At 43.2% G+C, this 16,403-nt stretch overlaps 1 protein-coding gene across 2 annotated transcripts in view; it reads left to right on the forward strand.

The window, feature by feature from the left end:
• The window catches only part of ABAT (4-aminobutyrate aminotransferase), a 53,518-nt gene extending 37,415 nt beyond the window's left edge, over positions 1 to 16,103 (forward strand). Inside the window, exons 6-16 of one of the 2 annotated variants that reach the window (XM_032704498.1) lie at positions 2,461 to 2,510; positions 5,376 to 5,456; positions 5,965 to 6,057; positions 6,425 to 6,487; positions 7,055 to 7,118; positions 7,798 to 7,946; positions 9,446 to 9,583; positions 11,019 to 11,186; positions 11,926 to 12,072; positions 12,751 to 12,862; positions 13,938 to 16,103. In XM_032704498.1, coding sequence (XP_032560389.1) covers positions 2,461 to 2,510; positions 5,376 to 5,456; positions 5,965 to 6,057; positions 6,425 to 6,487; positions 7,055 to 7,118; positions 7,798 to 7,946; positions 9,446 to 9,583; positions 11,019 to 11,186; positions 11,926 to 12,072; positions 12,751 to 12,862; positions 13,938 to 14,059 — 1,187 coding nt within the window. In that variant the 3' untranslated portion in view covers positions 14,060 to 16,103. The remainder of the gene's footprint in view (positions 1 to 2,460; positions 2,511 to 5,375; positions 5,457 to 5,964; positions 6,058 to 6,424; positions 6,488 to 7,054; positions 7,119 to 7,797; positions 7,947 to 9,445; positions 9,584 to 11,018; positions 11,187 to 11,925; positions 12,073 to 12,750; positions 12,863 to 13,937) is intronic. The other variant, XM_032704499.1, reaches the window with a different exon arrangement.
• The last annotated feature ends 300 nt before the right edge of the window (positions 16,104 to 16,403 follow it).

Raw genomic sequence — 16,403 nt, forward strand, 5'->3', positions numbered from 1 at the left:
ACCAGAGTTGAGGGTCGAGCCTCCTAAGCAGTAGCAGCTATTTACAGCAAACTTCTGTAAGGTTTGGGGATTTCTGAAGCACTAGATATACTCTCAAGGGTGCTCCCAGTGGTAGCCACAGCTACAGCTCTCAGGGACACAGCTTTCAGCTGTGCCATCCCCTCTAGCCAAACAACAACTCTTCCCATGACAGCAGATGCCATGCAGATTTAGTTGTTGGTGTCCCAAATAACCGCTTTTATTATCTTCATAATAATTTTAACAGATTTAGCAGCATGACATGCAGCTAAAACAATCTGGATATTTCCTTGTTTTCAGCTGAAATATTCAAAACTGAATTTATAATTGATTTGCTAATGCAGTAGCCTAATGCTCCATTGCTCAGATGGGGTAATCAGGGCTGTTGCCATTCCACTGGAATGAGGATTCAGAGGCATGATAAGCTTTGGTATCAAAATTAGAGCAGTCTGACTTCTTGAATCAGATGATGAGGGAAGATGAAGTTTCCAACTGTTTATACAAGAATATTTAAAATATAATGTGAATCTCTGGCATTGGCATTTCATACATTAGAAATCAGGCTTAAAATGAAATTTTCTGGGCTCCTTTGAAGGTTTGTTTCGGGTTTTTTTGCATCAGATAAATTGGTTTTACTTGTAAGCAAGCGAGTTATCCCATAGAATGTCGGTGGTTATAAATTAAGCACCTTTGTTGTGTTAAAACTGAAGCAATCTTAGTATCTTAGTTTCTGAGTAAAAAGGACAAATTGTGACATCTTCTTCCTTCCTGTTTTCCTTACTTTGACAAACTTTTATTTGGACATAGAAAGCTGGTCCTGAGAGAAAGTGAAAAGTGCAGAATCTCCTTCTTTAGCAGGAGACAGCAATTTATCAAACAGGTTTTTTCTGGTGATGCACAGCGGAGATATGTAAATCTGTGACTGAGAAGGAAAGATTTCCAGACAGGTGCCTTGGAATAACTAATGGGATGTGGCAGGTTAGGGATCCAGGTGCTTATTAGTCTGTGAGGTTTAAGTGTCTGTGAGGTTTAAGTGTCTGTGCAGGCAGCCTTTTCCTCCTGGTAGGATGGAGATGATCATGCAAGAACATCTGCATAGGAGGGGTAGAATGTGCATCTCCAAGCCTGCAAGTAGTTGTGAGTGTGTTTATCCATGGGGACCTGGATAATGGTGAGCCCAACGTGTGCACACCTCAAACCCAGGTGGGCAGTGCCTTGCACAGGGAGTGCTCAGAGAGTGTTGCAGAGGAGAATGGTGACAAGTGACACCCCAGAGCCACAGATGTCAAGGAGTGCTGTCAAGCCACTGTAAAAATCCTGCTGGAATTCCAGGGCTTCTGTGTGCTGGGTCTGCCACAACACGTGCTCACTGCACACCTGAGCAGTGAAAGCAGCCCTGGGAGCTGCACTGCTGTGCTGGGCAGGCTGCCCTGCACCCTGGGGGACAAAGAGCCTGTGCTGGTGGTTTGTTAGAGCTTTAGAATGCACTGAAATGACCATTCCTGAGGGAGCTTTCTCTGGGAAATCAGTAAAAATGTGGATTTTTTTTTTTTGTGCTTGTTTATTTCTTATGGTCAGCTGTTAAAGGTGGGAACTGCATGGAAGAGAAGCGTGAAGGGGGGGAATATATGTTTCCAAGTTGATTTTACAGTGAGGAAAAGTCCAACCAGTTAAAAAGCATGGGGAGGGAGGCAAAGCTCTGTTGTGTCAGGAATAATCAGTGTGACACTCAAGGAGGGTGACAATTGCTGCGAGACCACAAGTGAATGGACACAGCCACTGCAAATGGACACAGTGCACAAGGGGCTTCCCTCGTGGTCAGTGTCAGGAGCTCTTTCTGGCTTTGTGCTGTGGTCAGTGCTCAGCAAGAGCCCCCAGCAGGTCAGGGTGACAGGGATCAAGAGCTGTAGCAGCTGCTTTGGGGTGGAGAAACTGGGAATGCTTCCATAACGCAGGTAAATGGTGACTGTCAGGAACAGTGACTGGTGGGCTGCACAGGCAGAAGGTGATCTCAGCTCCTCATTCAGGAAGAGGAGTTCAGACACTGCACTGTAGAGTAACCAAAAACACGTGGGAAACCTCAAAAGGAGAGTGAGCAAGCAGTTAGTAAAATCAGTCCTGCAGTACTTGGTAAAAACTATGATGCTTCCACCAGGCTTTATCAGGCAAAAGATCATTGTTTCATTTATTTTTGCATTGATTTTTAACATTCAGTACTAAAATATGTTTTGATTTTGCCTGACACAAAATTTGTACCAAAGTCCCACATAATAAAAGAGGCTTGTTCTACTTTAAAAGAAATGCTATTATTAGTAGTTAAAAAATATGCAAGTTGCACAGAAACAGTCAAGCATTAAGTTAAGGTTATTCTCTAGGTTGAGCTTTGCATTAGTTTATTGAAACCAGATAGAAATAACTGCTTTCTTTGTTCTTTTTAATTAGGTTACAGCCATCCCTCTCTGATAAAGCTTTTACAGCAGCCACAGAACCTGGTAAGTGAATTATAAGATTAAGTACTTGCAGGAGTCCTCTCCCTCCTTGTTGTGGGCTTTCTCATTTTTTCTTAAACTGGTAGTGAATGCTAATGATTCAATTTAATGTATGATAGGATCTGCTTGCTGTATTGCTCACTAGATGAAAAGGGCTTGGTTGTGTTTAAGGAAACACCAAAACCTCTGGGAAGCTTTACAGAAAGTAAACATTTGGGTGATGCAAGCACCTGATATGTCTGCAGCCAGTTTTAAACCATAGTTCAAACATAGTGTTTCCAATTAACAATTTTAGGAATGTTCCAAGTGAAGATTTTTGAGCCTGAAACAAGCACAAGACTTTGAGAGGGAATATAACATTTTGAATGTGGTGCCCTCCATCTGGAATGCTGTGGGAAGTTTAGTTTCTTTCTGAAGGGTGGGGACAGTGACTGATCCCCATCTCCTAAGTACACTCCAGCAGATTGTGAATGCTGAGCCAGCATGGCAAAGAAGTGCAGACATTTGAGTTCCCTGAGCTGATTTGCTTTCTGGTTTGCTCATTTCTTAAGGATGAGAAATTGTGCCTCCCCCAGAACTAAAATACTTCAAGTTTAAAAAAAAAAAAAACAAAAAAACCAACACACCAAACCACCAGGCCTAGAAACACTGGAGTTGTCAAAGGCAGATCTGGATATTTCAGAAGGACTAATATTTCTAAATACTTAATGTTAACTCATAAAAATGATTTCTGAGAATATCTTCATTATAATGCATCAGTCAGTGAAGTCAGATCTAAAAAACAAACAAAACAAAAAAGAACAAACAAATAAAAAACCTCAGAACCAACAAAAACTCCAAACTCAAGAAGTCCTGTTGTCTGGTGGCAGCTGGTGATTTGCCCAACGGGGAAGGGCAGGTAAGAAGCTCCCAGCTCTAAGCCTGTGGTAAAAGGAACGTCTCTGAAGTGGCACAACCAGGACCCCTCTCTCCCATGTACAAGCCCCAGAGCTGCCCTTGGTACCCATTCTGATTTCTGAGAGCTGCCTGGCTCAGTGGAGAGGGTGGCAGGGAGCCAGGGAGCCTGTGCCTGGCTGCGCTCGGGATCTCTGGCAGGCTCTGGGCTGGGCGTGGGCAGGGTGTCAGGTTTGCAGTGCCAGGAGCACTCTGAAGAGCAGAGCTTGTGCCAACCTCACTGCAGACAGAGTGTGTGCTGGGGCTGACTGCAGGTAACACTCCAGCTTTGTGGGGAAAGGACTGCTCTGAGTGATACACACCGAGGGAGGGCTGTGGTTAATGCTGGTGATGGGATCGGTGTTTTCCTGGAGGGTCTTTGGTTTGTCTGCAATGCTCCATGTACCCTCTTTACAGCCATCTATAAAGAACAGAATATGCATCTGTTTGTTTGAGCCCACAGCAGCTTGATATCAATGTTCTGTTTTTCTCCGTTCTGAGTATCTCATTAACTACAAAAAAAAGAAAAATGCACTTTTCTGCTTAATGGCGAATGTTGTCAATTGACTGTGACAGCCCATAATCCAATTCACAACAAACTCATGGTCTTGGATCTCTAACTTCATTTGAAAATGTACTTCTAAACTGAGACAAAAATCAAGTAAGATTTCTCACAGCTACTAAACAGAAACTTTGTGTTATTCTCTCAGTAACATCCTTGCTTAGGTTTTCTTTTAAGATGCAGTCTGTTGAAACAATGTTTTGGAAGTAACAAATGAACAAATTACAAAGTCGTAGCTCATACACTTATATCTTGTGTGCTACTTGGTTCTCCCTAAGAATCATGATGAAATGTCCTTACAGGTACAGTGTGACCACTTCCATCTCTTGCTGTGGTTCACATGTCTGAACAAACAAGTTCTTATATTGAAGGATGCCAATAAATGTGCAAGTTTGAGCTGCACTGAAAATATGAGTGTTGTGGAGGAATCCCTCTGGAGACCCATTAAGAATTAAGCCATCAAAGCCATGCCTTTAATGTCAACAATTCCTTCTTCAATAAGAAAAACAACAAATAAAAAGAAGAGCAAATAATGTTGCTTTGCAGTTGGTGAATTTATTGACCTTGTCCTTTTCTGAGCAAATTTAATTTAAAATAAAAAGTAGCACGGTGTGAATCAAATAAGATTACCTACAAAGACAAAGAGCAGCGATGAATCGATTTTAATCCATGACACTTAATTGAAATTAATTGCATAAATGTGACTTTCATCTCCATTAGTGAACTGGGGAGACTGAGGGGATTTTTCCAGAGCTGCTCCTTAGAAACCCCTGTGTGGGCAGCAGGCTCAGCTTTCCCACCAGCTGCTGTTCACTGACACCAAAATTACCTTTCCCAAAGGTGTGAATCCTGATGTGGCCAGTTCCCAGGACACTGAAGTTGGAAGGAACTCAGGTGGTCTCTTGCCCAACATTGCCTTGTTCCCTCTAATCCCACTGCAGTAGTATCTGGAGGATGTTTTATAACCACAATGTTCCAAAATGGTCTGTCTTGTAGCTCAGTAAGGATGAAAATGCTGCTATCCTAACTGAATTTAGCTACTTGAACTGAAGGCAAGTAATAAAGATTTTAAAGCATATTTCCTATGTGTAGCAAAAATTGAGATTGAGCAACTGAAGTGGCAATATTGAAGAGGAAATGTATGAGTTAGCATGCACCTTTCCCAAGGTGTCCTGCAAGAACAGAGTAGTAAGAATTAGACAGAAAAACATATTCTAGGGTGTAAGTATTAGTCCCTGGTTTAAAACTCCATGTGCCGTGATACAAATTTCTGCCAGGTATTTGTAATTACAATGAACTGTCACTGCTTTGATATCAACATATTTTTCATGTGATAGAAGACCCTAACAATTCCTCTTCCTTTGTCTTTTTAGAGCACTTTCATCAACAGACCTGCCCTAGGGATTTTACCTCCAGAGAACTTTACAGAAAAACTGAAGGAGTCTTTGCTATCAGTAAGTTTGAGACAGCAGTGATCAGTTACCATGTTCTGTGTTCAGGGCTGTGAGCACATTCAAGGGATGTTATGGATTTTAACAGGGAACATTACAGATTAGCTGTTCATTCATCTGCCTTCCCACTGTGAGGAATGAGGTCAAACCTTTTTCCCTGACTTGACAACTGAGTGTGAGAACGTGGCATGTCAGCCCTGCACAGATGCAGCCTCTTATTTCTGAGTTTAAGAACTGATGAGAAGACACATTGTCACCTCCATTCCCTGTGCTTTCATAAGAGAGAGTGGGATAAGTGGCTTCTGTGTCTTGATTTCAATTTGAAGATCCTTGGCACTGAAACTGAATCAATCCCTCTCATCTGCAGCTAAAATTGTCTTTCCTCACCCTGGGCATGGTTGGTCACCCACTACACTGAAGTTCATGATGTTAAGGGCTAATCACTATTATTATCACTTTGCACTATATCTGTGCTCAATTTTTTGGAGTAATTTTCTCTCTTGTTTGACAGGTGGCTCCCAAGGGCCTGTCACAGGTAATGACCATGTCTTGTGGATCCTGCTCCAATGAAAATGCCTTTAAAGCAATATTCATGTGGTACAGGGTGAGTGAAATATTGAGATGTTTTTGTAGGTTTAGTTGTAAAAATGAGTATTTATTTATCATCAGAACTGCTACTGTAAAACTAAGTAAGGCTTGGAGGTTGTCTTACTCATGGTGTTCCTTATATTCAACTTAGTATAAAATCTTTATTAAAAAGTGTTCATCTAAGCTTTCACTTTGTATTGATACAACTTTAGAAATTAAAAGAAAAATGCAGATTGCAGTCAGTATGTAAAAGCCACAGCCAGGGTCTTCATTGGCTCCAATCTGGAATACCAGGATTACTGACTTGTGGTTTAGCCATAAATGCATTGGGTACAACTAACTACAGGAAAACTCTTGTTGGGTTGTTTGGGGTTTTTTTGCAGAACAAGGAGAGGGGCCATAATAATGTCACAAAAGAAGAACTGGAATCTTGCATGATTAACCAGGTAACATTTGTTCTTTACCATACCTACAGATGTACCATTGGCTCGGGCTTGCAAGGGAAGATCGGGAGGAAAAATTGGCTTTGCTGTATGTGAGGTGGAATTTGGGTTTTGTAAATTTAGGAAACGGTGAAATACAAACTTCTCCCAACAAATATCAGTGAGCCATCAGGAATGCACGGGGGGGTCCAGCATGGGGCAGCCCCAGCCTCTCCTCACTGAGCTCCCACAGCCCCGATGCCACCCCCAGGCACATCCACGTGCTCCTGGTTTGTGCAAAAAGGGCCTGAGTGTGCTGGATGCTCAGCCTCGTGTGAGCTCACATGTGCAGGGATAAAATTCCAAGGACTCATCAGTATTAATGAGGGGGTTTGGGAGCTCAGGCGGCTTTTAGGGGGTGAGCAAGGTATTTGTAACAATTTGTGGTGCCCGATGGCTGAGGAGGAGCTGGGTCAGGGTGCACCGAGGGGCTGCAGCTCAGGCTTGGCCATCCCATGGTGCTGTGGCCTGGGGGTGTGTTGGGGGGGGGGGTGAGCCCCTCTGTGACCCCCTTGTGTGCTCTCCTTGCAGCCCCCTGGCTGCCCTGACTACGCCATGCTCTCCTTCATGGGTGGCTTCCACGGCAGGACCATGGGTAAGCTGTGCCTTGTCCCTCCTCAGCCCCTGCACTGACCCTCAGCTCACTGTGCCTGTGGAAAAGGGGGATTCCCTCAGACACATAGTACTGGTGGAGAAGCTGTAGGTTCATTAAGGTTTGCCCTGGAAGCCCCACCAGTACTGAAACAGAATATTTGAGTGACAGTAGGAATCTATTTTATATATTTTTTTTTAATTATTTTCAGAAGGTCTCTTATTATCATTCGGAATCCAGAGTTTCCTGTCTGTACTCATGAAAATCTAACTCCTGGGGAAAAATCACCACAATATACAAACATGATGCCCCTCATTTTTACCATTTTATATCAGCTCAATCCCTCTTCAGAGCATGTTACCCGAGAGTGCTGTGCCTGTGAGCTTTGTGAGCAGTTGCCTTTGGACAGGTGAAACCCAGCTCATCTGAGCAACCTGTTGAGACTGACAGAGGTTCTCCTGTTCTTCTGGAACAGTGCATGGGAAACTGATGCTTAAAAGCTAGAACAATCCACTTAGACCTGACTAAATCCAATTGCCCAGTATTTCAGAATATAAAGCAAAAAGAGCAATTAAGGTAATTCTACTGTCATGCTGTCAGGCAATTTTTCACCTCTTGGTAGCTTTTTTCCTTTATTGTTCTTAGACAGGTATTATTTTAATTTTTGCTTCTCCGGGTTTAGGTTGCTTAGCTACAACTCACTCTAAAGCAATTCACAAACTGGACATTCCCTCACTGGACTGGCCTATTGCTCCATTTCCAAGGCTAAAGTATCCCCTGGAAGATTTTGTGAAAGAGAATCAACAGGAAGAAGCCCGTTGTTTAGAGGAGGTAAAAAATTCACTGGCAGCTTTCTGTTGTTTTTGATTTGAAATAATGAATAGTGTTGGTAGGATTAGTGCCTTTCACTAAAAGAATGTTTTCAGGGGTTGGAACAGCCGGTGATTAAAGCAGCATTCAGTGTTGTTTACAGTCTGTTTGTCCTGCCTGGCAGGAGAGCAGCCAGCTGGGGCTGCACGGGTGACACCCCGGTGGAATCCCACACGCAGGACAAGTTCCTTGTATCCCAGTGAACTTGTCTGCCTGACCTTGCCAAGGGGCCGTGGACTAAGGGATAACACAGCATGGATAACCCTCTCTGCAAAGAGAACCTCTAACAGGATTTCAGGCTTCTCAGCTTTTCCCTGGCAGGTTCTGGTGCGAAGTTCTGATCCTCCCTGTGGCTGCAGGGAGTGAGCGGGCAGGGACACAGCCTGGGAGAAGGGAAAGCTGGGCAGAACAGAGTTTAAGGGAGGAGAACCATCTCCAGGTACCAGAAGCACAGGATTCCCTGTTGAGATCCAGAATCTGCAGCTTCCAAGGGCTCAGTCTTGAGAGATGGCAGAGGGGAGCAAGGAACTGAACTGGTGCAGAGTGTGGAAAGTCACAGCCAGTGGCAGGGAGGGCTGTGCAGGGATCCAAGAGACCACTTATCCACTTATCCAAACCTGCCTCAGTCCAGAAAAACAGAAAGCATAGCAATTGGTTTCCCTGGGGTTGCTCCATGATAGCTTTAAAAACAAACAAACAAACAAAAACCAAACCAAACAAAAACCGAATGAAAACAAAAACCAAAGAAAAGAAACAACGAAACCCAAATAAACAAAGAAAAAAGCACAACAAAAAAATAACCAAAGGCCAAATGCTCTCTTACCAAGTCTGTGGCTTGGCTTACTGGCCCCCTTTGGAAACCATTGCTTTTCACAGCCTGCACGGGCTGTGGGCCCTGAAAGCTGCGAGGGGTATTTCAAGTACAAATACATCATTAAATGCAGCAACTGGCACTACAAGGTTAATGAGAATTCTCTCTAATTCCCTTATCAGCAACAGGATTTCTGCACTATTTCATCCGATTAATTTTAATGTATCTGAAGTGGATGACTGGAAAAAGTAAATTTTCCAGATGATCTTCTGTAATACATCAGCAGAGTTTTGGTTTCTGACACAAAATCTGTCTCCTTCCCTGTTGCTCAGGTGGAACAACAGCAGTGGCACAGCTGCCCACCACACTGCCAGCTGAACCTGGCTACTGCTTCCACACCACTGTAGATAAATGTGCAACTAGTTACAGTGTGTTTAGGACATGATTTAAACTTAAGTGTTATTCAGGAACAAGAGGGCCGTGTTAAATCCTGGAGGAACTGCTTGTTAATTGCTTGTGCCTCCTGACACCTTCAGAGCCAGGAATGTCTTGGAAAAGTTGAAGCTCTGTTGCTGAGATTGAATTCTTGCTGGGAGGAAATGTGTGAATGTCCTGGAAGGAGAATGTATCATAAATGTTTGATTTACAGGTGGAAGACCTGATTGTAAAGTACAGGAAAAAGAAGAAGATTGTGGCTGGAATCATTGTAGAACCAATACAGTCGGAGGGTGGGGACAATCATGCTTCAGATGACTTCTTCAGAAAGCTACGAGATATTGCCAGAAAGGTAATAAAACATTTAACTGGTCATTCAGTGGTAGCTAAACATGCAAATGTCTCCAGAGGCCTTCCCTTTGCCCCAGGGCCTTTGAGAGCTTCACAGGCCTCCCTAGGAGCAGTCAGGGTAGTTATGTACTTGTAGTCAGATACAAGCAGCCCCTGGTCTCTTCCATTTGATGCACATCTAATGGTTTCCTTAGTCCAATAAATTACCTTCTAATTTTGAGGTGAGAGAGAAATTACTTTGATTAATTAACTATGAACTTTGCAGTAGTGTTCTTTAAATGATAATGCCAGATTGTTGAGAAGGTTCAATTTCTGAAGAGGAGGGTAAGGGTAGATTTTTAATTACAAGCTTGTTTTTAACTGCAAAAAAGCTGAAACACAACTTGAGTCCAACTGTAGTGCTGATGTTCCAATAAAACAATGAAAAGGACAGATGTCTTGATACTTGGAATGTGAATTTACCTGTTTAGAAGTGATGGCCCTCAGGAAGACCTACTCCATGCTTTTTTTTTTTACCCTCAAAACATCTGGGTGCTCATAGAGAAGAGCAGAGGTGACATTTGGAAAATTCTGTTCTGCCATGAGAAAAAGCAGCTTTTCCCATTATCATAGAATCACTTAGGTTGGAAAAGACCTCTCAGGTCAACGAGTCCAACCATTAACTGAGCACTGCCAAATTCACCACTAAACCATGTCCCCAGGTGCCACATCTACACATCTTTTAAATCCCTCCAGGGATGGGCACTCCACCATTGCTAACAGCTGCTCATGCAAGGGTGACATGGTAAGTCATGTAAAATGGAAAGGGTTGCCTTGTCTGAAATGAGGTGCTGCCAGAAGTACTTACCAATTTTAATTGCAATATCATGATATAACTTATCTCTCTGTCCCAAAGTTTGAACAAAATAGTCTTCCATGTATAATCCCCATGTTGCCAGCTCACATGAGCAGCTCTTTCAGCAGACTTGTCTGAAAAGGCAGCTCTTCAGGCCCCCAGGCTGAACAGCTCATGCTGCTGGTATTGCCTTTGTGCCACAAATGACTGAACTCAGATTGGGGACAGAAACTTCTTATTTTAAACAAAGCTTCTAGAAATGACACTGCTTCCCTTAGTGGTTTTGAAAATGCCACCTGTGCTCCTCCTGGAGGTTTTCAGGTACCCTCTAGACACGTTCAAGACTATATAAAAACATGTCCTTTGTGAGTTTAGGTAAAAAATAAGTTTCTAGTGCCTTTCTGAAAAAAAAGGTGAATTTTGAATTGTGAAATCTGTCTCTCAGTGAGTGGCATTGGTGGAGGGAGTGAGGAGGGGAGATTAGAACAGTGAAGGGAGGGGAAGGAGGGATGTTGCATGTCATTGGCTTGTATTTCTCTGTTCACTAAGAGAGGTATTTCTGTTTTGTAACATTCCCTGCTCCTCCCCTCTCTCCCCACAGCATGGCTGTGCCTTCCTGGTGGATGAGGTGCAGACGGGAGGTGGCTGCACAGGAAAATTCTGGGCGCACGAACACTGGGGCCTGGATGACCCAGCTGATGTGGTAACATTCAGTAAGAAGATGATGACAGGAGGATTTTTCCACAAAGAGGAGTTCAGGCCAAATGCTGTAAGATTTTCAATGAAACAAACTCTGTGCTGGTTGGTGACCCACTGAGGAGTGACTGTAACCTCCGTGGAAGGGACAAGGTTTCCTTCAGCAATGCAGGTTCAGCTGGATGGAGCTGCTGTTTCACAAATACTTGCTGTGTGCTCACACAACAGCTGTCATCATCAGTTCTTCACTTATATTCCAGTTGTTGTCAGTCACCAAGGTCATAAAGCTGGTGGGGGGAGTGGAGAACAGGGTTTAGCCTCATGGAACTAAACTTCAGTACAAAACCCAACCTCAAACTGACACCTTTTCCTGCAGGGCAACTTGAGACCTTCAGCACTTGTATGTCAGCGTTGCAGATCCTGTCAGCAAGATTTCCCCTTCACATTAATGACATTATAGATGCAATAAATGAAAAAAAAAAAGTAAAATTAAGGAGGACAACATAAAGCTTGATGTAAAACCTGTATAGATAATGCTGATTTCCGTGTCATCTATAGCTGTGTTTCAATGAGATGTCAGAGCAGCAAGACACAGTGCACTAAATGTGAAGCATGAAGTAGTCACCCTGTGTTTCAGCTCAGCAGGGCAGTGGGATTTTGCTCTTACAACAAAAAAAGGGGGGTTGGTGAGATTAGTGCATGCCTTTTCATACACCAGATGTCTGCACTGCCAGTGTGATGCCTTGCTTTTCTTTATTATAGTGATTTGCCTGTTAACATGTTCCACAACTCTCTTCCCACCCTTTCCCAAGCCCTACCGGATTTTCAATACCTGGCTCGGAGATCCATCCAAGAACCTTATGCTTGCTGAAGTCATCAAGGTGATTAAAACAGAAGACCTTCTGAACAATGCAACCCACGCCGGGAAAGCACTGCTGACTGGGCTGCTGGATTTGCAGGTAAACATCTGGAAGGATTGTAAATAAGAAAAATAAATTTGCTGATCGTCCAGTTTTAAACACTTGGACTGAGGAACTCCAGCTGGGGACTAAACCATAATCACAGCTTGCTGGTTTAGGTGCTTCAATGCGAGGTGAATAACTGTGTCCCTTTTGGATTGAAGTAAACTTTCTTTTACTGACTTAAGAATGTTGGGTTTATACAGCTTAATCCAAAATAGAGGGTGACCCCCAAAATATCTGAGTGCATGAACTGCAGTTAGTTAAATTACTTTGTTAGAAGGTTTTGTTACCACAAGCACCTGTATTTCATCATCCCAAAGTTCTTTTTAAAGGAGAGTGGTTTCACATTTTGTTCCAATTCTTCTGGGCTGTTTAAACAAGAAAATTGCAGCTTTCCCTCCCTTGACTAAGGGAAATTCCTCACAGCTTCTACTATGGAGCCCCATATGAGAAGGAAAGTCAGACAGGCATTTAAGGGTAGGCTTGGAGGTGCTCTCCTCCCAAAAGGCATTTTGCACAGCACAGTCTCTGCCGTGTGAGCAATCCAGCCCCTGCACTCGCTCCACTCCAGCAGAACCAGGAGCCAGCAGGGTTTCCACCTGGCAGAACTGAGCTTGCCACCAGGTGCCCTCTGTTCCAGCACCTGCCACGGGCACGTCTCGCCTCTCTTTGCAGGCTCGTTACCCCCATCTCATCAGCAGAGTGAGAGGAAGAGGAACATTCTGTTCATTTGACACTCCAAATGATGCAACTAGGAACAAGTTAATTACAATAGCCAGAAACAAAGGTAAGAGAGTTTGTGTGTGTGGATGAGCTTCATGTGGCAAACAGTCGCATAGGCAATGCTCCTGAATTTTCCTTTTTGGGATGGTTTTTGTGTGCTACAGCATCAGAGGAGAGAAGGGAAATGACAAACAAAACCGTATTTAGAGTTTTCTGGAAATACTTGTGTTTTCAGAGACTTCAGACCAGTACATTGCATGGTGTGTGTATTTACCAGCCTCTATAGGTCTGGTTACTGGAAGAGATCTATGTAGGGCAGGAGTTTTTGTGACATCAGTCATATAGTCCTCTGCAGTGACCTCAGGTGTCCCTGGGCATGGCTTCCAGGGCTTCCAGCCCTGGAGGAGATCCTCAGGATCCACACCTAACATTCTCTGAATTTGTGTGGGCCCTGGATTTGCTGCTGTCCATTTTTTCTGTTACTCCTATCTCTTGAAATGCATGATGCATCTAAACTGTGGTGAAACCAACATTTTAGAGCGAAAAATACACCATTTTTTGTTCTTTGAAACTAAGGCAGCAGGGAGAGAAGGCAAGCAGTTTGCTTCATGGTAAACCAAGGCTCTGCTTCCAGGCAGGGTAAGCCCAGCTCGGTGGCTGAGTTCTCACTGTGCACAGACATTTCAAATAGCTGATTTGGGGTTAAAAAAACTGCCATGTATTTAAAGCACTGAAGGAAGAGGTTTGCTGGCATGAGATATTTTAATTTTTTTGTAATTAAAAATGAAGTAGTTTAAAAACAAAATTGCAGGGAAACCTCCTGTGTCTTACTGTGAGACCAAGATACTTAACCAGTGGAGTTGAGCTCTGCACTGGGTGGAGTGTTTCCACTGCTGTTGGAATTAGTCCCCATACTCCCAAGTGTTTTATACAACATCTACAGGCACCCACAACATTCTTCTAAGTTTCTGTGAGGTTTGATGTCCTTCACACCACTGGACATGTGCTGTATCATGGTGTGGTTAGCAGGGATTTGGGGAGCTTCTGTTGGCCCCCCAAAGTTAGAGAGACCTGCATCTTTGTGGATACTTGGCAAAGGTGGAAATGACTATAGAGGACTTATTCTGTTCCTGTTTCAGGTGTTGTTCTGGGAGGCTGTGGAGACAGATCCATTCGTTTCCGTCCCACACTGATCTTCAAGGATCACCACGCGCACCTCTTCCTGAACATTTTCAGTGACATCTTAGCAAACTTCAAGTAAAAAGCAGTTCCCTCACACTGAACAGCTGATTATGAAATTAGTTTGCATTAATTCATGTCTTCTCTACTTACAAGATAAGTGTAAAGTCATAAACCGAGGTTTGTGTTCTGTGTGTGATCCTGCCCAAGGCAAGCTGCTCCATGCACACGCGCCCCAGGCAGAGCGTTGGCACTGGTCACCAGCAGGTACACGCAGCTGCCCCTCACGGTGCATCCCCTACAACCTGTGGGCCTCCCTCTTCTGGCCTGGGCCATGCCAACTGCAGCCTCCTCTCTCCAGCCATGGCCCTGACTATCCATTTTCACAGGTGACCCCGATAGATTTCCGTCCAGTAACAGCAACGAGGGTGGCCCCGCTTAGGAGCCACGTGCCTGCCACGTGGGAAGTGCCGCCCTCTGATGGCAGCTGGAATAAAATCGGCGTCTCAAGGAAAGCTCTGCTTTCCAACCACTGCCAAGCACAGTGTTTTACAGAACGATTTGCAGCTTTTTTTCCCTCGAGTACAGACATCTGCCCCACGAGGTGGGTCAGGGCACCCCCTGTGCCCAGCCTGCACATGCTGCTTCAGAGGCACCGGTGCCCTCAGCCACACCTGCAGCGCTGCAAGTGGCACTGAAGCACTTGTCCTGTTCTCCTCATCATGGGTGAGTTTTAAAACTTGTGACTTCTCTTACAACTTGTACAGAGAAGGCTCTACCCTGAAGTATGTAATTTGACAGAGCTTAGAGAACCATGCAAAAGCACATTACTTCCACTTCTGCCAGCAATTCAGAATGATTCCAGATTATTTTACCATTTGCCCAGAACACACAATAGCCATTAATTTATCTATTACAAGTTCTACATGAATACTTGAGGTATTTTATAAAATTACAGCAGAAATGCTTAATCTTAGCCATTATCTGGTATCAGAGCCACTACAGTGAAGGCCTAGTCCTAACTGCACATTTATAATGCAAAGTAATTCTATTTTTGTTCTAATAGTATATTCTAAATCATTGATACTTCAGAGATCTTCTAGAAAGCCACAGGATCAAAAAAAAAAAAGTGTCAACAGTTCATTAATTTGTTTCTCTTCAGAGAATTGTTTTGGATGTCTCTTTACTGTTTGCTTAGGGCTGACTTGAACTAGATCTGGTGCCTTTCTTTTCTTTTTCTTGGAGGAAGCATCTGGATTTTGTTTACTAAGTTTAACTTTCTGTTGTGCACCAAAAAACAGGGACCACAGTGGACTTTACAGTTGCCCTATTTAGGACCTGACCACAATTTTTAAGTACATAATAAGAGACAGAGCAGTTAAAAGATTTACATGTTTAATACAGCTACCAAAATGTGAAAGGTTTCTTACCTGCTTTGAGAAGTGTTAATCATGGTTTTCCCATTTTAGAGTAGTGGTGTTGGGAAACCCAAGTACACTCACTTCTGCCAGCTGAAACCCAGTGGGATTTCTGTAAACCTCTGCAGAAACCAGAATTCTGGTGCCACTGGGCAAAACCCGAGCAGGTTTTTGAACAGAGGTTGTAGAAATCTGGGGTAAGGACCAGTAAATTTGGTGTTCAACAAAACCTCATTGCCATCGCTGTCCTTGTAAGAGTATTATCAGCAAAAGGAAAGTCAAACCAAGACCTGTATTTGACAGCATTTTGGGAATTAGTTTGTTCAACATATCAGTGCAGTAGTTTTAGTGAATGTCTCTAGCAAGTCTTGTACTTTTACAGAAGCAAAGGTCCAGTAATTTGAAGTCTTACCACATCTTCACTTTTATTATGACTACTCTAGGTGTTTTTATAATTTTTACTGACACTCAGTAACTGTATAATTGTGTACAACATGTTGATGAAATCGTTAGAGAATACATAGAAAGCACTGCAGCTGAAGCATACAAAGTTAATATTGTTTACAGCATACTGTGGACAGTGCCAAATAAATGTTTAAACAAATACTTAACTACACTTCATGGTGTAACTAGTAACTGTACACAGATTCATAACAAATGACATCTCATGTGTAATCAATATTCTTAAATAAAATATTTATAATTGAACTTCTACAGGGCTTTTAATTTTACACCTAGTGCATATTAAATACATTCTGATGAAGATAAGCCTCCAAAAAACAGTGTATGTGTACAGCCCACTGTATTTTGCTGCCATGGTCTTTACACCAAGATCATTTCTCTTTTCCTTTAGATACTGCTGTGCCACACAGTATCAGCCAAAATTTGAAATCACAGAACCCCATCAGGAAAAGTTTAACATGAATAAATGGTAATTCAGGGTTAGCCTGTGCACTTAAACAGCAGTTTTACTTACCTGCATCTGCTGATCCACCAAGAGACAGAGGT

The sequence above is a fragment of the Chiroxiphia lanceolata genome, chromosome 16 (assembly GCF_009829145.1).
Source record: "Chiroxiphia lanceolata isolate bChiLan1 chromosome 16, bChiLan1.pri, whole genome shotgun sequence".
NCBI classification, from domain to species: Eukaryota; Metazoa; Chordata; class Aves; order Passeriformes; family Pipridae; genus Chiroxiphia; species Chiroxiphia lanceolata.